At 43.0% G+C, this 23,702-nt stretch overlaps 1 protein-coding gene across 2 annotated transcripts in view; it reads left to right on the top strand.

Moving 5' to 3' along the window:
• Positions 1-23,702, top strand: part of cdk17 (cyclin dependent kinase 17) — a 225,545-nt gene that overhangs the window by 84,527 nt on the left and 117,316 nt on the right. For both annotated transcript variants that reach the window (XM_078553735.1, XM_078553736.1), the window contains exon 3: positions 4,102-4,250. In XM_078553735.1, the coding sequence (XP_078409861.1) occupies positions 4,124-4,250 (127 nt within the window). In that variant the 5' untranslated portion in view covers positions 4,102-4,123. The remainder of the gene's footprint in view (positions 1-4,101; positions 4,251-23,702) is intronic.

Raw genomic sequence — 23,702 nt, 5'->3', positions numbered from 1 at the left:
GTGATTCTGGTGTCTGGGAGATTATCTGTAAGGTATGAATCCATCAGTATGACTATGTCAGGCTGTTGTTTGACTAGTCTGTGGGACAGTGCTCCCAATTTTGGCGCAAGATCCCAGATGTTTGTAAGGAGGACTTTGCAGGGTTGTCAGGGCTGAGTTTGCTGTTGTCATATCTGGTGCCTCGGTCGATGCCAGATTCATTCCTTTTAGACTTCATAGTTGTTTGATACAGATGAGTGGCTTGTTAGGCCATTTCAGAGCGAATTTAAGTGTCAACCACATTGCTGTGGGTCTGGAGTCACATGTAGGCCAGACTAGGTAAGGACAGCAGATTTCCTTTCTTAAAGGACATTAGTGAACCAGATGGTTTTTATGACAATCATCAATGGTTTCATAGTCACCATTAGGCCAGCTTTTTAATTCCACATTTATTAATTGAATTTAAACTCCTTCAGCTGCCACGATGGGATTTGAACCTGTATCCCCAGAGCAATCGCCTGGGCTCTGGATTATTAGTCCAGTGGCATTACAACTATGACACCACCTCCCCAAATTTAGTGTTCTATGTGAATGAGGTGGCAGTAATAATGCAGTACTGTAACTAGCATAAACAAACCCAACTTAAAATGTTAGCTTACATGGAATTGAAGACTAGACATTGAGTAAACTCGAGGCAGCATGTAACTCTCAACCATTGGAAATTGGTTTGAAAACATTTTATATTGCTTTATACAGGTGCAAGTGCAATGCATTCAGTGTGTCAGAATATATGCACGACAAAGAACGTTCTGTCTGAAAGGGAGCTTGTGGGATTGTGGTGTAACCATTGACATGATGACATTTAAAAGAATTATACTGTACATATGTGGATGAATTTAATAATTTTAGCATTTTAAATAGGGAGAACAAAGGGAAGAACAAAAGTATGATCCTAAGTGTATGTTTACTTATGCCTGTCACCCCTCCTGTTCTGTTTTTAAAATCTAGGCTAGAGTCAGCTAGAGAACTGTTCCAGATGTGAAAACATAAACGGGAATTATTGTTCTCCTACCATTCATCATGTTAATTGAGCAAAGTTTCTTTCACTTTGTAATATAACAATGAACTTGCGTTCATATTGCACCATTTAGATTCCAAAGCGCTTCGCTGCTGAAGAAGTGCTTTTGAACTGTTGTTACTGTTGTGCAGGTAAATTTGGTAGTCAGTTTGTGCACAACAAGTTCTCGCAAATAGCAGTGAGATAAGTGACTAGATAATCTGTTTGGCGGAATAGATTGAGAGATGAATATTAGCCAGGACACTGAAAACTACTTTTCTCATCTTCAAATGGTGCCACATGAATCTTGTATATCCACTTTAGAGGGAAGATGTTGGGGGATGGTGTGAGAGGGGTCCTTGGTTTAAAGTGTTATCCAAAGGATGGCACCTCTAACAGTAAAGGACTCTCTTAGTACTGCACTCAAGTGTCATCTGAGATAAAGGGCTGGATTTTCATGCCTCCATCCATGTGGGAATGGAGTTGAAAAGGCTTTAAAGATGCTGGGCATGAACCGATTCCAGGACTCCTGCCCCCTTTCCCATTTCCATCAGCTTTTTGCTGGCGTGGGATAAAGGTGTGGTTAGTGAACCCGTATGCAGAATTTCCGACCTTGCTGGTTCCATTGCTGGGGTGGACATTCGGATGCATTAGAGGCCTTTTCCTTGTGGATAAAGTCCTCTTCTGCGTTCTACAGTATGAAGATTCAAATATGAACGCATGTAGGGGACCCTAAGGTTTGATTTTCACATTGATTGAAATGTCCTGACACCTACTGGGCCTTTGGAGCACTCACACAGTATCCACTAGGCACAGAACCAATTAGATATATAATAACACAGGCAATTATTTGAAATGCTCATGAAATAAAACAAAATCGGGCATTCAGCATTCCCTTTCCCCTCTTACAATCTCAAAACTGTGTAACACAGCCAGTGATTTTTTTTTATTCATTCAGGGGATGTGGACTTCGCTGGCTGGGCCAGTGTTTATTGCCCATCCTTAGTTGTTGAATGCCTGATTTTGTTTTATTTCATGAACATTTCAAAGACTTGCCAATGTTATTATATGGCTCATGAGTTCTGTACTTTGTGGATTCTGGGTGAGTGGGCATGAAGGATGCATGGGGGCCCTGGAAGGGGGCATGGGAGATATGGGGGCATGGAAGAAACATGGGAGAGGGGAGAGCAGTAGAGTGAAGAGGGGTGAGGGCTAGAGAGCCTACCAACTATGAACATAACTGGGCCAATGTCCCAGTAAACAGAAGCAGGCCTTCGAATTTGCCAGCCTCGTCATCCACCCGTGCCAATTGCTGCCTCAGGAGGCAATGGCTCCAACTCCCAGAGACCAAATTATCAGGAGAATGTGCTGCCTTTTAGAAATCGGAAACACAAGATAGGAAATGGCCCAAATCGCAGTTCCAAAACCGAAGATGAAAATCCACCCTAAAAATTCAAGTCTCTCGATTGGGTTTTGAATCCATGACCTTCTAACTCTGGCACAAATGCTACAGTTGAGTATAGCTACTAGTTGGTGGATAACTAGGAAAGCATTGTTAATAAAATTAGCTTTTCTTGTTGGCTATATTGGGGCTTTTTCCCTGAAGGTTGATTCGGTGTAGTTTGGAAAGGTCTGTGTTTTTATTTATCTCTATGAACAAGATTACTATTCAACATGGATGGAAGTAAAATATTGAACCCCACAAATTCCCATAACATGATTCCTCATTGTATTTTAACAATAATGTCAATGTGATTTCATAAGGTGTTATGACACAGCAGTTGATAAAGCTGAGTTATTTTAAAAGTGCTAGAGGGAAACTATAAAACAACTGTCATAGCCTATATTTTAAGTGGTATATTTGAGATGCAGCTCTAAATTCAGGAATCAGACCACCAGCTCTCACGAGGTTTTTATATCAAATTACATGAGATGTTTATTAATTTACACAAGTTAAACATATACACATGGCTACAAATTACCACAGTCATAACTTTTAAAAATTCCCAAACTAATCTCCACTAAGGCAACAGCAACTAATAGACTTCAAGCAGACACCAGGCAAAGCATTTCCACCTTACAAATTCAAAATTAGGTTCTTTTCACTTTGGTTCTTTTACAGACACAGTGGTAGGCTTACAGGCTTTGATGCTACATTGCCTCTGCCCTGCACACACAAAACTGTTATCGGTTATACCCAGCACATCTCATTGAATATAAATTCTCATTGTATCACCAGCCCCTTGAACTCCACCCCTCTAACAATAAAACCCCTTTCATAGTACCAATTTTATTAGTAATGTAAGCATTGCTTGGTCTCTGCTACCTAGGTGCCAGATTTCACTCCTCTTCTTGAATGCTCTATTCAACAAAATGCAAATACAATCTACCTCTTCCATATCTCAAAACCAGTATACATCAAAGCTGTCTTTAATCCAATTAAGACACACCCACAGACTAACCCTCTATTTTAAAAAAAATAATTTTTAATAACGTTATATATATTAATAGCTTCATGACAAACGGTAGGAAGATTTTTTTTATTATTTCTGCAACCACAAAGTCTCATAACGATGTGCTCTTCTGAATGCTTTACCCCTTTGGGTTAGACTGTGCACGTTCAGAAAGTTTAGTTTGGAGATCCAGGAAACATTTTTGCGGGAGAACCTGTGAAATAATTTAACTTTGTACATTTAATGTGGTTTGAATATATGTAGTTATAAGGTAAAGCAACATACCAGACTACAAAATGTGGAGCATAGAAGTAATATTTAGGGCAGATTATGAAACAGTTCAAACCTTCAATTTAGCCAATTTTGGAACGTCCACAAGATATTTCCAACTTGTGTGAAATGTTTTGAACTTCAATGCTCATTAGAAAGCCCCAAAATTTAGATAACAGTGGCAATATGTGAGTTTTTATCAAAATAATATTTTTGGTAGAGAAATTGAGAGGATGTTATTTGCTTTCTTAAAGTGCAGCTGAATCCTATTGTGCCTCCATTTTTTTATTGATGGGACTAAATGAGCTGCCTGTTAATTGCAATTAACATGTTTAATTTCAGGCTTTACTGAGTAGAATATTTCATGGAAAAGATGAAAAAGTTTAAGCGACGGCTTTCTCTGACTTTGCGTGGCAGCCAAACAATTGATGAGTCTCTGTCTGAGCTTGCAGAGCAAATGACGATTGAAGAGAATAGCAGTAAAGATAATGGTAAGTTATATTTTTCAAAGCTTTAAAATTAACATAATGCAATCCTTATTTGAAATGCTCTGTTTAACTGTTGGACTGCTGTAAGCTTCACTTTTAAACTGAATCCTGTACATATGTCACTTCTTTATCTAAACCTTTTTGAGTTGAGGTAACTTCAAACCAGAGTGAGTAATGACACAAATGTTTTTGTCACTTATGGCAAAATGGAACTTAGTTTTGCTCATTGTTCAATCAATAATACGGCTTTTGGCCTAATTTACTCTGCTTCATGTAACTTTCTACACCCTGTATTTAAGCTGGGGACGTTTCTGTAGGAAGTTGTTTTATTGACTATAATATGTGATTTTTTTTTGTCAGGCTGCTGGAGAATGTGCCAGCTTTAGGGATTTACAAAGTGTATTCTGTAGTTCTGCATCTTAAATTAAAGATCATAATAGGGTGTTTCATGGCACAGTGCTATAAGACTGAGGACAGATTGTAAGGTTCTTTTGTGACAGAGCACTGTATACTGTGACGATTCTTTTTTGCATTTAAATTAGTGTGATTTGAAACTTTTATTTAAAATATTGCAAGAAGCAGGTTTTGCTTCTGCTTCTCTGATCATTGTTAGTGAAAATTGTATAAGTGAGTACAATGCATAAGTAAAGCTTTGCATCTGGGATCTTGTTCATTTTTTTAACTCCTCGCAGTTCACAAAGCACTTCAACATAAGGGAAAACTGCATTGAAGGCGATAAAGTATAAACCAGTCGAGAATAAAACATTATTAAGGAGGGTAGTAGCAGTCTTCAGGAGGATTGTACAGAGTGGTGAAATTGACTGACACATGGCAGATGAAGTTCAATGCAGAGGTGTGTGAAGCGATATGTTTTGGACGGAAGAGTGAGGAGGTGATATAAGTTAAATGGTGCAATTTTAAAGATGGTGCAGGAGCAGAGATCTGGGGGTTTACCTAACTAGGTTTTTGTGGGTTTGAACGGCAAGTTGATAAGACTATTGTTTTTAAATATAGAGGATCCTTGGCTCAATAAATAAATGAATAGAATGGAAAAAGCATGATAAACTTTTATAAATCGCTCATTAGCCCTCAGCTGAAATATTGTCCAGGCACTTGTGATCAGCAGTGAAACCGAAGCTCCACCACTGACTGCATGAAAAACTATAGTTCTGTACAGTTCTGGTCACCACATTACAGGAAGGGCATAATTGCTTTGGAAAGAGTGCAGAGAAGATTTACAAGAATGCTGCCAGGGCTTGAAAATTGCAGCTATGAGGAAAGATTGGATAGGCTGGGGTTGTTTTTCTTAGAACAGAGGAAGCTGAGTCAAGAAACTTGAAACAGTCAAGACGTTTCCCCTAACGGAGGGGTCAATTACCAGGGGGCATAGATTTAAGGTGATTGGCAGAAGGATTAGAGGGGCCATGAGAAAAATCTTTTTCACCCAGAGGGTGGTGGGCATCTGGAATTCACTGCTTAAATCGATAGTTGAGGCTGAAATGCTCAACTCATTTAAAACGTACTTGGATCTGCATCTGAAGCGCTGTAACCTGTAAGGCTGTGGACCAGGTGCTGGAAAGTGGGATTAAAATGAGCGGCTAATTTCTTTTTCATCATTTTCTGGCCGACACAGACATGATGGGCTGAATGGCCCCTTTCTGTGCAGTAAGTTTTCTATGGTTCTACAACCCTACCTTTTCCATAGGTTGCAATAGGAGCTTGCTCTCTGGGTTGCAGCATGGGTTCAATGATAAACTGACTAGGGAGGATTTGTGGCACAGGGCATTGCCGGTGAAGGCACACCCCCTTTGTTGTCTTGAACCGAAGCCACGCCCCTTAAGCTCTGTCGTCAGCTCAGTGACAGGTAAGTGATTATTAATGATTTTCAGTTTTTATTTGAGGTCTTTTTGCAGCTCACTGCTCCCCATCCAGCCCAGCACTGTGGAACTGGTGGGAAGGTCTGGAGGTGCCAGAGGAACGGAACTGTTGTTTTCACACTCCTGTTGATTTAAGGGGATGCACCCCTGAGCAGGCTTAACGCCTGCTAGGAGCAGTCTGAAAAAGTTCACACAAAAACTGGTCGAAGTGCTGGGCAATCAGCCAAGTTCACACATGACTGGTCCCAGCATACCCAGAGTCTATTCAGGCACGCCACAACTTCTGGATTTGAGTGTAAGTTGGCTTCCCGGAAGTTGCAGTGCCGTTGCAGCCCATGATAGTGGTGACCTTCTCTGTGCCTGTTGTGTTGGGGACTATTATGTCTAATTCTGGGCACCATGCTTTCCTTTTTAGAAAGGATGTTAAGGGCTTAGAAAGGGTGCAGAGGAAATTTTCTGGAATTATATTAGAGATGGGGGACTTCAATTATGTGGAAAGACTATAGAAACTGGGAGTGTTCTAAGAAACAGAAAGTTCGGTGGAAAAATAATACAGTTGTTCAAATTAGGGTTTTGATAAGTTTTTCTTAATTTACTCTGTTTGAACTGGGAAGGTGGTCAGTGACCAGAGGACAGAGATTTAAGGTAATTGGCAAAAGAACCAGAGGGGAACTGAGTTATTTTGTTACACAGTAAATTGTTATGACTTGTTATTACGAAGCCTGGAAAGGTAGGGGGAAATATATTGAATTGTGATGTTCAGAAAGAAATTCAATAAAAAAGAAGTGCAGGACTATAAGAAAAGAGCAGGGCAAGGGAACTGAGTGGATAGCTCTTTTGAAGACTTGCCAGAGACATATTAGAGTGCATGACCTCCAGCTCTGCTGCATGAAGTAAGCACCTAAATGCAAAAAGTAAAAACTTCTAAAATGACTGGGAAATTTGAAATAGAAACAAGAAAAAGAATTACATAACTTGGAAATGGGACAACCATTGGGCTCATCACAACTTCTGAGCTAAAGCACTCGATGAAAGTAAGAATGGGAAGCAGGTGCAGTCCATGGATAGGTTAGAACTTGCAAAGTGAGGAGTTGAAAGAAACAGAGGGATATTAGTTGACTTGCCATACCCGATCAGAATGAAATTGCAATTAATAATGCAAATAGGATGTTGGGACTTCACAGAATCACAGAATTTATTGCCCAGTCAATTGAGTTCAAACCCCCAAACATCCTGTATCTGCACCCTTCTTCAGAGCAGTCATACGGACTCAAAACGTTAACTCTGTTTTTCTCTCCACAGATGCTATTAGACCTGCTGAGTTTTTCCAGCATTTTCTGTTTTTGCTTCAGATTTCCACCATCCGCAGTATTTTGCTTTTATGCTTCCATCTAAGCATGCAGCTGTTTGCAAGTCGGCCCTTTAAGTTACTGCGTGTATGCGGCTGTGCAGAAAATTGTCGCAGATGTAAATCCCCCTTGCACTCAAAGAAATGTCCAGAACTGTATCCATAAACTATTTCTGAACAGCTGTATTCAATTCAACTTAAAGCAACATGGGTCTGAAAATAAATGATAAAGGAACTGGGAATGCTGAGAAATCAGGTTGTTAACTACATGGATATTTTGGTACCAGTGATATGTTCGAGTGCTGAACAGGATAATTAGCATTAGAATTGCACTCCATGCAAGAACAGCTTTGTTATATATTTTCCTTTTGAGATATGTTAACATGCTGTTAATTGGTCTTTTTCTAATGAATATTAATTTTCTCTTTCATCATCCTTTTGATGAGACCATTGATTTGAGAGTAGACAGCGCTGAGAGTTTTTAATTATCAAATGTGTTTGGCTTTTGACTTTTTAACCAAAGCAGGGTCTTTAACCCCTTCTGAGTGGGTGGATTTGACTTTCCCCCTCCATGGTGCACTAATTCCCCTTGCAATCCAATTAACACTTACGCTACTGAACAACAGGCTTTAACTGATTAGCAAACAAATACCGCAGCTGTTGGTTCATGGGTTAATTATTTCATCAGTGCATTTTAGTGAATACCAGAATGACTAAGCCTTAATGACCAATGTGCAGCTGGGATCCATGATAGCTACTGCATTAGATGAGCAATACCTCGATAATTATAAGCCCAGCAGTTGAAGGAAGGTGTAAATTTTAAAATATCCAAAGTGTTAGCAAGCTAATTGTAATGATCAGAGGAGAGTGCGAGAGGAGGACCCTGGGACAAGCAGTCAACAGCACCTAGACAATCTAGCATCTAGTCTATACTCCAGTAGGAGTAAGGGTAAAAGGCTTCTCAGCCTTTTGGCTAAGATCAATTGTAGTTATGAAGCGATGGCTATAACCAGTCGATCCCCGTACCATGGGGCACCTAACACCGTCCGGGTGATGGTGAAAGACAGCGAAGGAGGAGCACCCATGGATCGGGCATTCTTCATCAAGCGGATCCTGTTGAAGGCATGTGGATTTGAAGACTTCCCCAGCGCTGGATGTTTCGACCGGACTTTCAAGCGTGTGGCAGCTTGTGTCAAATTCCTGAAGGTGTTCGAGGAGAAGAGAGACCAGCCAGAGATGAAGATCCTGACGGTGGAACCGCTCTTTGCTCTGCCGTTGCAATGGGACCGTGTGGTGACGGTGCATCTCTACAACCCCTACGTCCCTGTCGCCGACGTGTTCACCTTTCTCGCCAGGTACGTCAACAAGGTTAGGAGCTGCACCGAGGTTAGAGAAGCCTTTGGGATTTAGACATGCAAACGCCAGGTTAAGGTCACGGTCAAGACCGATGGTAAGGGAGCCATCTTCCACTCTCCTTCCAGCTTCGCTATTGGGGGAAGCTGTGGCTACCTTGTCTACGCTGGGCAGCCCAAACTTTGTCACTCATGCGGCGAGTCTGGTCATGTGGCGGCCAACTGCAATGCTGCCCTCTGCAAGAACTGCAAACAGGAAGGGCACCAGACAAAGGACTGCAAACAGACTAAATGCTGCAACCTGTGTGGCGAGGCAGGCTACCTCTACAGGAACTGCCCCAAACGCTGCCTCACTTATGCACAGGCAGCCAAAGCCAACGAGGGGGAAGCAGAGGAAATGCTTCGTGTCACTACTACAAAGGACACTTGCAACCCCCCAACCACCAAGGCCCCCAGTGAGAACAACGGGACAAAGGAGGGCACAGAGAGAGACAAGGTGGAGGAAAAGATTGAGGCAGCAGAGAGCCAATCAACTGCGAATCAATGGAGGAGGAGGAAGCAGCGGAAAATCAGCAGGAGGAGTGGCAGCTGGTGAAGAGAGCCAAAAGGAAGAAGGGGCTAAGAAGGGACCAAGCCAGTTGCCAGACAAGTGGCAAGAGGCATCTCCCATCCGACACGGATGACAAGGGCAGCTGCTCTTCGGACAAAGAAATGCAAGGGCGGCACCTACAGAAGAAGCGGCAAAGCTCTAGGGAGTTGGAGGATGAGACACCCGAGCTCCAGAACATTGGAGACAATGAGCAGACCAGCGCACCCCAACTTTGCCCACAACCCGAAGAGGCCAGCGCACCCCAGCCCCAGGAATCTGGGAGCAGTGAGGCGCTCAGCACACCCCAGCTCCGGGAAGCCGGGAGCAGCAAAGCCCCAGAGGGGGAGAGGATTGAAGAAGCTTCTCCAACAGAGGACATTTCAAATCCCGTTCTCTGCACGGACCCCCAGATGCTACCTGAGCAGAACATTGACAATGGGGAGGTTCAGGACAGTTTCCTCAGCCCATCCAAAGTGAGGCAAGTTGTGAACACTATGGGTATGCAGGAGCAGACCAAAGGTCTGGGACTCTCAGAGGTAACAGGTTTGGTAAGAGACTAAATGCTTTAAAATGGGTGTAAAGATTGTATCCATAAATGTGCGTAGCATTAAATCTACTACGCGATGTGTTGCGACCTTGGACTACCTTGCCAAGGTCAGAGCTGATCTGTTTCTGCAGGAGTGTGCAATTCTGCACCTCAGCTCCTACAGGCAATGATCAGGATGGTGGTCCCATGGGCCATCGATCTGGTCGGGAGGAAACGACTCTCATTCCTCCGGCCTGGTTATTCTGCTGCGGAGAGGCAACTTCACCGTCTCCGAGGTTAAGGAGGTGGTGGGCGGGCGCCTCCTCGTAGCAGATGTAATGTACAAGAATGCTCCACTCCGGTTAATTAACGTGTACGCCCGGGCACAAAAGGCCGAGCGGCTGGCGGCTTTTCAGCAGCTCCCACTGCTGCTGGCGACCTCCAGGCCGGTCATTCTGGGCGGTGACTTCAACTGCATCATCGATGCGGCTGGACGATCCGGCAGGGCCGACAGCAGATTGGACGCTACGTCCAGATCCCTGATGGAAACAGTTAAGGATGCCAAGCTGCACGACGTCTTCAGCAACCCTACAGACGGAGCACAGCGTAGATACACCTGGTCGCGGCCAGATGGGTCCATCCGTTCCAGGATAGACTTCCTGTTTGTGTCCCGTGCGTTCGCAGTCAGATCCACTGACGTCAAGCCAGTGTTCTTCTCTGACCACTGCCTCCTACTGGCTGACTGTCACTTAGAGGAAGACCAGAGGGTGGGCAGGGGGGCATGGAAGCTAAATGTGCAACTGCTGACCCCAGAGAACATTGAGGAGCTCAAGAGGGATTACAAAGGTTGGAGAACCGTGAAACCCCCCTTTAAGTCCCGGACACACTGGTGGGAAGCAATCAAGGGAAACATCAAGAGGTTTTTCATTCTCAAAGGCGTCCAGAAAGCTAGAAAGGAACAGAGGGAAATGTCCCAGCTCCAGAAAAACATGCAGAATCTGCTCCGGCTGCAGTCGATGGGGGGTCGATGTCAAGGAGGAACTCCAAGAGGTGAAGAGCCAGCAAGCCTCGCTCTTTGCCTCGGAGGCCTCCAAGATCATCTTCCGTTCCAGAGTCCACTCCGTGGAGCAGGATGAGACGTGCTCACGTTTCTTCTTCCAAAAGGTACAGAGGGAGCTCTGTGATCAGCAGCCTGAAGGAAGAAGACTGCTCAATAAAGTCATCTCAGTCCGACATTTTGAGGATCAGCAAATCCTTTTATGCCGGATTGTATGACGTGAAGCTCACAGACAGCACGGCCTCCCAGTCCTTCCTGTCCTCTATCACGGAGGTCTTAGACGACAGTACTTGGGAGAGCCTGGACAAACCACTAACTCCTGACGAACTGACTAAGGCCCTTGAGTCCTTCGAGAAGAGTAAAACTCCCGGAAGCGATGGCTTGCCGGCGCAGTTGTATTCGGCTCTGTGGGACTGGATGGGCCCAGACCTGCTAGAATTGTACGAGAGTATGTTTCTGGCCGGCAGCATGTCAGAATCAATGAGGAAAGGCATCATCACCCTCATCTACAAGCACAAGGGGGAAAGGGAGGAAATTAGAAATTGGCGACCCATTTCACTGTTGAATGTGGACTGTAAGATTCTGTCCAAGGTCATCGCCAATTGGGTCAAGTCCGCTCTGGAATTGGTGATCCACCCTGACCAGAGCTGCACTGTGCTGGGCAGGAAGAACTCTGACAGCCTCGCGCTGCTCAGGGATACGATTGCCTATGTGTAGGACAGGGGACACCTGCCTCATCAGCCTGGGTCAGGAGAAGGCCTTTGACAGAATATCGCACACCTACATGGGGGATGTGCTCTCCAAAATGGGGTTTGGGGAGGGAATTCGCAATTGGATCCAACTGCTCTACACTAACATCAGTAGCGCAGTCTCAATCAATGGGTGGGAATGCTTTCCTATTAAATCTGGAGTCAGGCAGAGCTGCCCTCTCTCTCCTGTCCTGTTTGTGTGTTGCATAGAACCCTTTGCTGAGTCCATCAGGAAGGATCCAGGCATAAGAGGAGTGACAATCCCAGGCAGTGGAGTCACTCAGGTCAAAGCCTCCCTGTTTTTGGATGATGTCGCCGTCTTCTGCTCGGATCTGCTGTCGGTGCGCAGACTGATCCACATCTGCGACCAATTTGAACTGGCCTCGGGAGCCAAGGTAAATCGTGGGAAGAGCGAGGCCATGTTCTTTGGGAACTGGGCTGACCGGTCCTTTGTCCCCTTCGCCGTCAGGGCTGACGTGCTGAGGTTCTACCTGTCCCGGTGTTGCGAAGGATGGGTCTGGCCACGCTGCCGCGGAAAGCTCCAAGTAGTTGGACCATGCCATCCCACCTGTCCCTGGTGGAACAATTTATGCAGAGAAACATCTTTGACCACAAGTCCATCAGGCAGTGGTTGGCATATAACGTCTTAGAGGCCCTGCAGGAAAAGGAGATGGTGGATCCTGTCGGATGGTTTCCTGAGCAGACTGTCAAAGTCATTTGGCAGAATGCCTCATCGCCAGAACTTTCCGACAAGCACCAAGATGTAGCTTGGCTGGTGGTGAGAAAGGCCCTTCCCGTCAGATCCTTCCAACATGCCAGGAATCTCACCCCCTATGCACGTTGCCCTCGAGGTGGCTGTGGTGGGGAAGAGACTGTTTACGTCCTTGTGGAATGTGCCCTTGTGGAGAGAGATGCAGTGGATTTTGTCGAGGTTCATTCCGAGCAGTGCTGTGACACAGGACTCTGTGCTCTACGGGCTATTCCCAGGGAGACGCACCGAGGCAAACATCGACTGTAGCTGGAGGATCATCAACTCGGTGAAAGACGCTCTTTGGTCTGCCTGAAACTTGTTGCTCTTCCAGTGCAAAGAGTTGTCTCCGACTGAGTGTTGTAGACTGGCACATTCCAAGGTCCAGGACTACATGCTGAGAGACGTACTAAAGCTTGGGGCAGCCGCCACAAAGGCGTAATGGGGAAAGGTCGCTGTCTAAGGCCTTTCTTCCCGAGGGGCTGGGAAAGGTATAGACTCTTCGGGCTGTACAGCTCACAATAAATGTATGCACTGAATACTAATTGTATTATAATTGTATTGAAGCACCTCAGAGTGCAATATGATGTATGTTGATAACTCCAATACCATTGCACTGTCTGACTGTCTGTAATGACCATACTGAAATGACTGTAATATTCATTGATTGTATTGAAGCACTTCATGATCCATGTGTAAAAGTTGAATCTGATTACACTTTTTGTGATGGCGATTTAGAAATGTTTTGTAATGTTCTTTCAGATATTTTATGAATAAGGTATATTTTTCAAAAAAAAAGGGTTTAAAAAAAGGGTAAAATAAAAGTAAGGGCTCATATTTGATTTAGTTAAGATATGTCTGGGGAGCTCAGTCCTGTAATTTGCACATCCTGCGCTATGTGAGAAACCCTGGACACCTCTGGCCGTCTGGATGACCCTGTGTGCAGGATGCGCGTCCAACTGGAGCAACTCGAGCTCTGGCTTTTGGAGCTTGAGCGGCAGCTGGGGGCACTACGGTGCATTAACGAGGCTGAGAGGGTCGTGGATAGCACGTTTCAGGACGTGGTCACCCCACAGCTTAAGTGCAAGCAGAGAGAGAACGGGTGATCGCCAGACAGAAGAAGCGGACCAGGCAGGTAGTGGGGGAGTCCCCCAAGTGCATTTGCTCGCAAACCGTTTTTCGGCCTTGGAAAATGGTGAGAGTAACGGTTCCTCTGTGGAGGCCAACCAGAGCCAAGGCCATGGCACTGTGGGTGGTCCAGCTGCTCAGGGCGGGAAGGAGAAGCGTGGAAGGGCAATAGTGCTGGGGGAATCGTTAGTGAGGGGAGTAGACAGGCACTTCTGCGGCTGTAGACATGAATCCAGGATGGTATGATGCCTCCCAGGTGCCAGGGTCAAGGATGTTTCGGAATGGCTGTAGGGCATTCTGAAGGGGGAGGGTGAACAGCCAGAGGTCATGGTCCATGCGACATAGGAAGAAAGAGAAATGAGGTCCTGCAAGCAGACTCCAGGGAGTTAGGTAGGAAGTTGAAAAGCAGGACTTCAAAGGTAGCAATCTCTGGGTTACTCCTGGTGCCACGCAGTAGTGACTATAGGAACAGAAAGATAGGGCAGATGAATGCGTGGCAGGATAGATGGTGCAGGTGGGAGGGCTTTAGATTCTTGAGGCATTGGGACCGTTTCTGGGGGAGGTGGGACCTGTACAAGTTGGATGGGTTACATCTGAACAGGAACGGCACCAACATCCTCAGGTTTGCTAATGCCGTTGGGGCAGATTTAAATTAAATTGGCAGGGAGATGGGATACTGAAATGTAGTTCAGAGGGGAGAGAAGCTGAGATAGCATTAGAAGTTAAAGTGCTAGTAAATGAGTCTGGAAAACAGTGGAAACATAGGCTAGTTAAGAAAGGAGTGAGTTTAGCAAGGCTAAATGGAATATATTTTAATGCAAGGAGCCTGAGGAATAAGGTAGATGAGCTGAGGGCACAGAATAGGCATGTGGGAGTATGATATCATAGCTATGACCGAGACTTAGCTAAAAGAAGGGCAGGATTGGCAGCTCAACATTCCTGGTTATAGGGTATTCAGACGAGATAGAGAGGGGGATAGAAGAGGAGAGGGGGTTGCAATGTTGATCAAGGAATCAATTATAGCAGTGAGGAGGGATGATATCTTGGAAGGATCATCAAATGAAGTCATATGGGCAGAAGTGAAAAACACAAAAGGGGCAAACATGCTGTTGGGTGTGTACTGTAGGCCCCTAAACAGTCAGGGAGAAGTAGAGGATCGAATATGTAATCAAATTTCAAAGAAGTATAAGAATAATAGGGCAGTAATAGTAGGGGATTTTAACTACCCAAATATTAACTGGGATAGTTTTAGTGTGCAAAGTAGGGAGGGAGCAAAATTTTTAAGTTGCATCCAGGAGAACTTTTTAGCCAGTACGTAGAAAGCCCAACAAGGGAGGGGGGCAGTTCTGGACCTAATATTTGGAAATGTGCCTAGGCAGGTAGAAGGCGTATCAGTAGGGGAGCATTTTGGAGGTAGTGACCATAACTCAGTTCGATTTAGGATAGCAATGGAAAAGGATAAGGTTGGGCTGGGAATAAAAGTTCTAAACTGGGGAGAGGCTAACTTTACTAAGATGAGATGCGATTTGGCCCAAGTGGACTGGAAGCAACTACTTGCAGATAAAACTGTGTCAGAGCAGTGGGAGGTATTCAAGGAGGAAACAGCAAGAGTACAAGGCAAATGTGTTCCCTTAAAGACAAAGGGGGGGTCGGAGGGAAAGACCAACTCTGGAGAACCCTGGATGTCATGGGACATAACGGTGAGGATTAAGAAAAACCGAGAAGCTTATGGCAGATATCAAGGGCTCAATACGGTAGAGTCCTTAGAGGAGTATAAAAAGTACAGAGGGGAACTTAAAAAGGACATTAGGAAAGCTAAGAGAGTGCATGAGAAAGCATTGGTGGGTAGAATAAAGGAAAACCCAAAGGGGTTTTTTAAATATATAAAGAGCAAGAGAGTAACTAGGGAAGGAGTAGGGCCAATTAGGAACCATAGAGGTAATCAGCGTGTGGACCCGGAAGACGTGGGTACAGTCCTCAGTGAATACTTTGCATCGGACTTCACAATGGAAAAAGACTGCGCAAATATCGACATCAGGGTGGAGGACTGTGAAATATCAGAGGAAATTAACATAGGTACTAGCGGGTTTAGCGTTCTTAAAAGTGGATGCATCCGCAGGTCCGGATGAGATGTATCCCAGGCTGTTGAGGGAGGCAAGGGAAAAGATATCAGGGGCCTTGGCAGTAATTTTCGGATCCTCTCTGGCCACAGGTGAGGTGCCAGAGGATTGGAGGACTGCAAACATTGTTCCATTATTAAAAAAAGGAGGAAGGGATGGACCAGGAAATTACAGGCCAGTCAGTCTAAGCTCGGTGATGGGGAAGTTAGTAGAAAGAATTCTGAGGGACAGAATATATTTGTACTTGGAGAGACATGGATTAATCAGGGATAATCAGCATGGATTTGTTAAAGGAAGGTCGCGTTTGACAAATTTGATCGAATTTTTTGAGGAGGTAACCAAGAATGTTGGTGAGGGTAATGCATTTGATGTGGTCTACATGGACCTTAGCAAGGCTTTTGATAAGGCCCCTCATGGCAGACTGGCCAAGAAAGTAAAAGCCCATGGGATCCAAGGCAAAATGACACGTTGGATTCAAAATTGGCTGAGAGGCAGGAAGCAGAGGGTGATGGTACAGGGAAGTTTCTATGACTGCAAGTCTTGTTTCTAGTGGGGTTCCGCAGGGCTCGGTGCTGGAGCCCTTGCTGTTTGACATGTACATAAATGATTTGGACAAATGTAGGGGGTTTGATCAAGAAATTAGCCGAATGGCCTCCTGTGCTGTAGACATCTGAGTCTAACCTAGACTTCGGTACTTGACCTAGTTGTATCATTAGAAGTATCAGCTGGTTTTGTCCTGGAGAAGGCCGGATCTAAGTGCCGACAGTACAGTATCAAATGAATAAAAAGAAGGAAGATCTCTTTGTTGCACTCTGAATTACAGATCATTAAAATGAGGGAGACAAAAGCTAGTAAGGGAAACAAATTGTTACAATGCTTTTAACTTAACTTCGAAATAGAGTTGTTTTTAACCTGCACTGAGTGACGGAGTTGGGATTATTTCAGGGCCTCGCTCTCAGTTCAGCTCTCATGCTGTGTCAACTATAATTAGTTGAAACATTCTTAACCCAGTTTCTTTTGATTGTGATGCCATAGCACAGGACTGATCACAGCTTGGCACAAATTGACATGAAATTGTAAACTGGCTTGTTTGCCCCAAAAAAAGGTGGCTACGGTGGGAAATTGAAAAATCATTTTAGTTTGTAGTAGTGGGTACTCACTTGGGGTTGAGACTTAGTAGAGGGAACTGTATCAGCATTGTCCCTGATCTGGGAATGTGTTCTAACACTGCCTAAAATGGAAAGTTCTATTTCCTCATATTTGCATCCATCATATTAGCAGAAGCTTTTTATATGTTTCTTCATAACTCTGTTTATGTACTAATTATTGTGTGTTGCTTATGTATTGGAGCATGAAGTAGTGATTGGTTACTGTATCTCATAGTCCACAAGTATTTATTGGCTTTCCCCGACATCATCATTTTCCAACTGGCCAAGATCAGTCACACCCCATGCTGTGTGTCCCTGTTTTGGTAGTATGTATTTAATCCTGGATAGACCAGTAGGAGAAATGTAGTTATTAAAGAAAACAGTGCTCACGTCTGAATAATGTAGCCTTGTCTTCAAAACAAGAATGTTGTTTTCTCCCACTTCCTTCTGACTGGATAAGTGTATGTTACTATTTGCAGCTGAAAAGTGAGGAGATGCTTTCCTGAAATTTCAAAGAAGGTTTCAAAGAAGAAATTTCAAATAACATACATTCCTAATTGGGAATTAATCAATCGGACCAAAAGAAACACTCAACTAAAAGTACAGTCCTGACACCTAACTCTGTTGCCTGTTTAGTATTAAAGCAACTGTCATCTGATGTACTTGATATCAGGCATGAAAGAATGATATAGTTTGACTTTCATTTTACAAGGACTGGGTTATTAAATTTACATGTCCTGTCTGCTTTTCCTCTGGGTATGGAACACTAACTGAAATAGGAAACAATTTTATTTTTGACAACTTTGTTACAAGGTTACATGAAGCAGAATTGTTTAGGACACAGGTTAAATTTTTATATTTAATATTGTCCAAATTTTTCTTACTGAACCTTACAGCAGTCACCAGCTATATCTTAGCTATAAATAATTTTCTGTAAGAATGAGAGACAGTTTTATTGCATTTAATTTATTCTGTAGATTTAGTGTGTAGATAAAAGCACTTAATATAAATTATAAAGTTAATATTAGTTTGGCATTACTGTGCAATAAATTAAGGATAATTGCAAATGACATTTACGTATCACAGTTAAATCTACATGTTTTTAATTTTCTTTCAACCCCAGTTACACTCATTGAGTTTTATAATTAGATAATTACATGAGATGTGATGTGAAGAATATTAAAAGCCAACTGACATTTATCCAGGACTATGAACTAACTTTGTAATTTTGTTGAATCTTTCTGGTCTAACAACACAGCTGCACTTAAATTGTCACTGAATTTTACCTGTACATACTGGAGCATAACAATATTTTTCCATTGTCTGATCTCCTGTAAGTCTAGAATTGACTGTCAGCATGACGGAAAAGTCATATGCCTGGTGCTTTAAAAATTTGTGATGGGCCATTTCATCCATTAATCCTACTAATTATTTTCACACTGTACAATTTTATTCAAAAAATTGGCTATTTTATCCATGAATTGCCTCTTTGTAGTTCACTATAGATAAAAGATAATGTTATGTGATGATTTGTAGGCTAATCATTACACATGTGGCATTAAGAGCTTTTCCAAGTAAGGACAACCTGTATTGGTGTTCTTCATCAAAATCCCCAACATGTAGTCAGCAGGGGGAAAACAAATACATTTGTATTGAAGTGATTAGATCTCTGGTAGATTTCATCACTTTTATACGACCCTTTGGACTAAGGCGAATAAGATAACCTCCTTCCGTTATAAAGAAATGCACGGCTATTGTTCTAACCCTTAAGGTTGTGTAACAGCTTCGTGACAAACAACATGGACTGACAAAACCAGTTCTATGTTGTTGCACTGGGTCTGCTGCTAGTATTGTCGGTATCCCAATGCATGCACAATGGTTAGACCTCTGAGGAGATGGTAGAAGGAAGACTGACATTGAAAGTTGATCAGACACAGTCCACTGCTGAACCGACTGCTTGATTTTCTTTAGACTAATATTAAAACTAGCTCCATGACAATTTCTGTGGCATATTGCCAACATGGATTATCTCGGATGGTACTAGTATCCAAGTTCAAATCAACCACTATACGTTCAAACCATATGTGACAGTTGTAATAATCTAGCAGATTCCTAACTAATAGATTTAGATGACTCTGTATTGAGTTTCCCAGAACTGTTTTAATTGAATAGGAAGACCATGAGGGAAGGTATATCGAAGAATTATGAGAACATGCACATGGCTTTTCCCAACGTATATGCTAACTTGAGGCTAAACTAATGTTCTGTGGCGGAGACTTGTTATTTGAAAAATTATCATTACACATCAGTTACAAATCTCTTTTCCAGTTTCATTGAGAATAATGAACCTACTGTACAAGATGGTATTATACTACAGTGGAAATATTTTAGCATTGTCAAGCTTCTGCAAAGAATAATACAATAATTCTGCTTTTCTGCATTTGCTTTTCTAAAAGCATCACCTTATGTAGTCATGTTTGTCTGCAATGAAATAAGACATTCTGAGGAATGAGCATTGCTCCCTGTTCAACCCATAAACGCTGTTAAATGAGTTACGTTTTTAATGTACAGGATAATAGATTTATGAGAAAATGTGTACTCTGATTTATTCTAACTGTCAATTTGAAAGAGTAACAATAATATATTTGTAATAACTATATGACTGTGCTATAATTGAGAATTTAAGCCATGAAACTTTCCTTGCATTTAAAAGGATTTAGTGCAACATTAATAGTCGGTCCAGTTACAGCTTACCACCAGTAATCAGTTGATGAAACTCTTCAATATATAATTACATTCCATCACTGCTTTTGATTCCCAGTATATGACAGCAGCACATGAAGTAGTTTTTTCCTCTGCTGATGAAAATTCAATGGCATGAGTTCAGTCTTATTTTAGTTTTTAGGGCTTCTGCATCATGATTCACAGGTTTCCCTTTGTCTAAGCCATGCTGCTGAGCTAAAAGGCCTGGCTTTTCTCTTACCTTTTTCACGTTGGAATTGAAACGTTTACCTAGACTGCTGCTTCCCTCACCTGATCTTGGTCCTCCCTCAAGGAATTCATGCTCTTCTTGCTTTTGAGTACCAGGATGACATTATTGGCAACAAAAACACAGTTATAAGTGCATTCCTCTTTCATGACCAAGAGATTTGACTGTATTTTTCTCTTATTTGTGTTCTTTCCCATAACTGGTTACTGCTCACCTTTTGCCCCCTGCTTTTTTCTTTCTCTTTCACCCCCTTGTAAAATGGAAGAGGCTCCTGTTAGCCTCCCTGATGAGCAAACTTAAATTAACATTTATCTGAAAGACATTAGTGTAAATTTAATTACAATGAATTCTTTTTCTGGGCAGTTCCCTTTTTTGCCTGCTTCAGTTGCGCTTCTGCATGTTTTTATTCCTTTTGTTTTCTCACTCTCTCTCTCTCTCCTTTGCCACGTTTCCTGTATGTAATATATGAATATTTCTCATCTCCACATTCCATTTTTGAGAGAGTCAGTGCAACCTTCAAAGACCAAGTAACAGGTTTTTAGATTCTCAGAATGGTTACAGCACCAAAGAAGGCCATGTAGCCCTTCATGTCTGTGCTGACTCTCTGAAGGAGCAATTGACCAAGTACCATTCCCCTGCCTTCTCCCTGTAGCCCTGTACATTCTTTCTTTTCGGCTAATAATCCAATTCCCTTTGACTGACTTGATTGAACCTGCCTCCACTATACTCTTAGTGCATTCCAGATCCTAACCACATGCTGTGTGAAAAATATTTTCCTCATATTGCCATTGCTACTTTTGCCAGTTACCAGTTACCTCAAATATGTGCCCTTTGGTTCTCAAACCTTCCACCGATGGAAACAGTTTCTCCCTATCTACTCTGTCCAGGCCCCTCATGATTTTGAATACCTCTATTAAATCTCCTCTTAACCTTCTCCTCTCCAAGAAAAACAGTCCCAACTTCTCCAATCTATCTACTGAAGTTCTTCATCCCTGGAACCATTCTTGTGAATTTTCTGACCTTCATTTGCCTTCCCGCTCACCCCACCCCACCCTGCCCAATACTGCTTCCCCCTACCTGTGTCATTGTTAAGGATAATTTGCTCAAAGCCCTTACATGAGCCCTTGGAGAAATTGGTACCACTTGCACTGGGATTCCTGAGGACACTTCAAAAACTAGGGTTTCCCTTCCAAATGCAAAAATGTATTTAGAGGTTATGGAAGCATTTTGAAACATAGATTAAGGAAATGTTAATTCAGCTGAAACTTCAAAGTACGGAGGCAAAAGAATAAACGTTTGGGTTGAGTGAGCTGTGAAACTAGATTTCGCAATGCAGCATTAGAAGTTTTATAAACCTTGTACATTAGATGTCTTGAGAAACTTCTGTTGGCTTCGCCTAACTAGGTTTGAATTCACTTTATAATGGGTTTCATTATTGGCCTCACCTGACAAACCATTAAGATTGCAAAAAAAACTGAAAGATTTGATTTGATTTTTAAAAATGTTATAGATTGTGATCCTGAATGAAAATATGAATTGGTACAATATAAAGATCAATTCAGCTCTGCAGACAAAAGATTAATTTGGGCACTTTGTACAAAACTTATTTGGAAGAATTAAGAAAAACAAAGAGTACTGTATTTTTAAACTTGCTTGTTTAAAGTATTTCTTGTGTATTCATTGGTTTCATTTTAACAAATATTAAATATACTTTTTTTTACATTAAAAAGGTGACAATTATTTTAACTCGTCATTTTTGCTTTATGTGTCTTTAACTCTTTTAGCTAACCTAAACACACATTAAATAATGTCATCTTTGTGGCTTCTTTCTGTAGCTTTTTAATACTGCTTTGGTCTGCTGACAGGCTTTTTGCTGTAACTGCAGTAATCTGATTGAAAGCTGCAAAACTAACCAGATTTAAACCACTTCTTTTGCTCCAGATCTAGAATATTTTAGATGGCCCATCTCCAAATTGCCAATATCAGTTGAAGGGCAAAAACCTTTTCCTTATAGATTTTCAAAATTTTGGTTGCTGGTAGTAACTAGTAAAATAGCCACAATTTATTCTTTGGGATCATGTCATGCTCTTTGATCACATGGTTGTACTCTATATTCTGAACTTACACCTCCAGTTGGTTTGAAACTCTATTTTTGCTGTTTTCAGCTTTGCTGTTGTTATGTGTCTGTTATTCACAAATGTTTTTGTTTCTGGTAACATAATTCCTGCAAGTGCAGAAACACTGTGTGGTAGATAGATATATGTATACGTGTAAGAATCTTGTTTAAAGTGAATTATTCTTTGTGTGATGACTATTAAGGCCAATTTTTTTTTAATTCATCCACGGGATGTGAGCTTTGCTGGCTGGGTCAGCATTTATTGCCCATCCCTAGTTGCCCTTGAGAAGGTAGTGGTGAGCTGCCTTCTTGAACCATTGCAGTCCTTGTGGTGTAGGTACACCCACAGTGCTGTTAGGGAGGGAGTTCCAGGATTTTGACCCAGTGACAGTGAAGGAGCGGCGATATATTTGCAAGTCAGGATGGTGAGTGACTTGGAGGGGAACTTTCAGGTGGTGGTGTTCCCATGTACCTGCTGCCCTTGTCCTCCTAGGTGGTAGTGGTCATGGATTTGGAAGATGCTGTCGAAGGAGCCTTGGTGAATTCCTGAAATGCATCTTGTAGATGGTACACACTGCTGCTACTGTGTGTCGGTGGTGGAGGGAATGAATGTTTGTGGATGTGGTGCCAATCAAACGGGCATCAATATGACAGGAGTTGACTCTCCTGCATGTTTCACACACCACCTGTCCATCTGAGGTTGATGTGCTGCTGCTGGTCACGTTTTTTTGTGTTGTCATTGCTACAGGATATCAGCTGGTATTCATACTAACTGACATAGCAGTACTTTCTTCTTGCCAACGTCATTTGATTAGCTACTGAGTTTTTTCCCAGCTGTTAACATTGATATTTTGTCTGGCGCATTGACCTCTACCTCGCGGAGGCTGAGCGTCAACTCGCAGACACTTCCTCCTACCTCTCCCTGGACCATGATCCCACCACAGAACATCAAGCCATTGTTTCCAGGACTGTCACTGACCTCGTCTCCTCTGGAGATCTTCCTCCCACAGCTTCCAACTGGATAGTCGCCCAACCTCGGACGGCCCGCTTCTACCTCCTACCCAAAATCCACAAACAGAACTGTCCTGGCAGACCGATCGTGTCAGCCTGTTCCTGCCCCACGGAACTCATTTCTCGTTATCTTGACTCCCTTCTCTCTCCCCTTGTCCAGTCCCTTCCCACCTACATCCGTGATTCCTCTGACACCTTACATCACATCAACAATTTCCAGTTCCCTGGCCCCAACCGCTTCCTCTTCACCATGGATGTCCAATCCCTCTACACCTCCATCCCCCACCAGGATGGTCTGAGGGCCCTTAGCTTCTTCCTTGAACAGAGGCCCGAACAATCCCCATCCACCACTACTCTCCTCCGTCTGGCTGAACTTGTTCTCACACTGAACAATTTCTCCTTTAACTCCTCTCACTTCCTTCAAATAAAAGGTGTGGCTATGGGTACCCGCATGGGCCCCAGCTATGCCTGTCTCTTTATGGGGTATGTGGAACATTCCTTGTTCCAGTCCTACTCCGGCCCCCTCCAACAACTCTTTCTCCGGTACATCGATGATTACTTCGGTGCTGCTTCATGCTCTCGTCGGGACCTGGAAAAACTTATTAATTTTGCTTCCAATCTCCACCCCTCCATCATTTTCACATGGTCCATCTCTGACACTTCTCTTCCCTTCCTTGACCTCTCTGTCTCAATTTCT

Source organism: Cetorhinus maximus, chromosome 12 (assembly GCF_964194155.1).
Source record: "Cetorhinus maximus chromosome 12, sCetMax3.hap1.1, whole genome shotgun sequence".
Classification (NCBI taxonomy): domain Eukaryota; kingdom Metazoa; phylum Chordata; class Chondrichthyes; order Lamniformes; family Cetorhinidae; genus Cetorhinus; species Cetorhinus maximus.
Note: the sequence above shows the minus strand (reverse complement) of the source record. Positions and strands in the feature narration are given on the sequence as shown.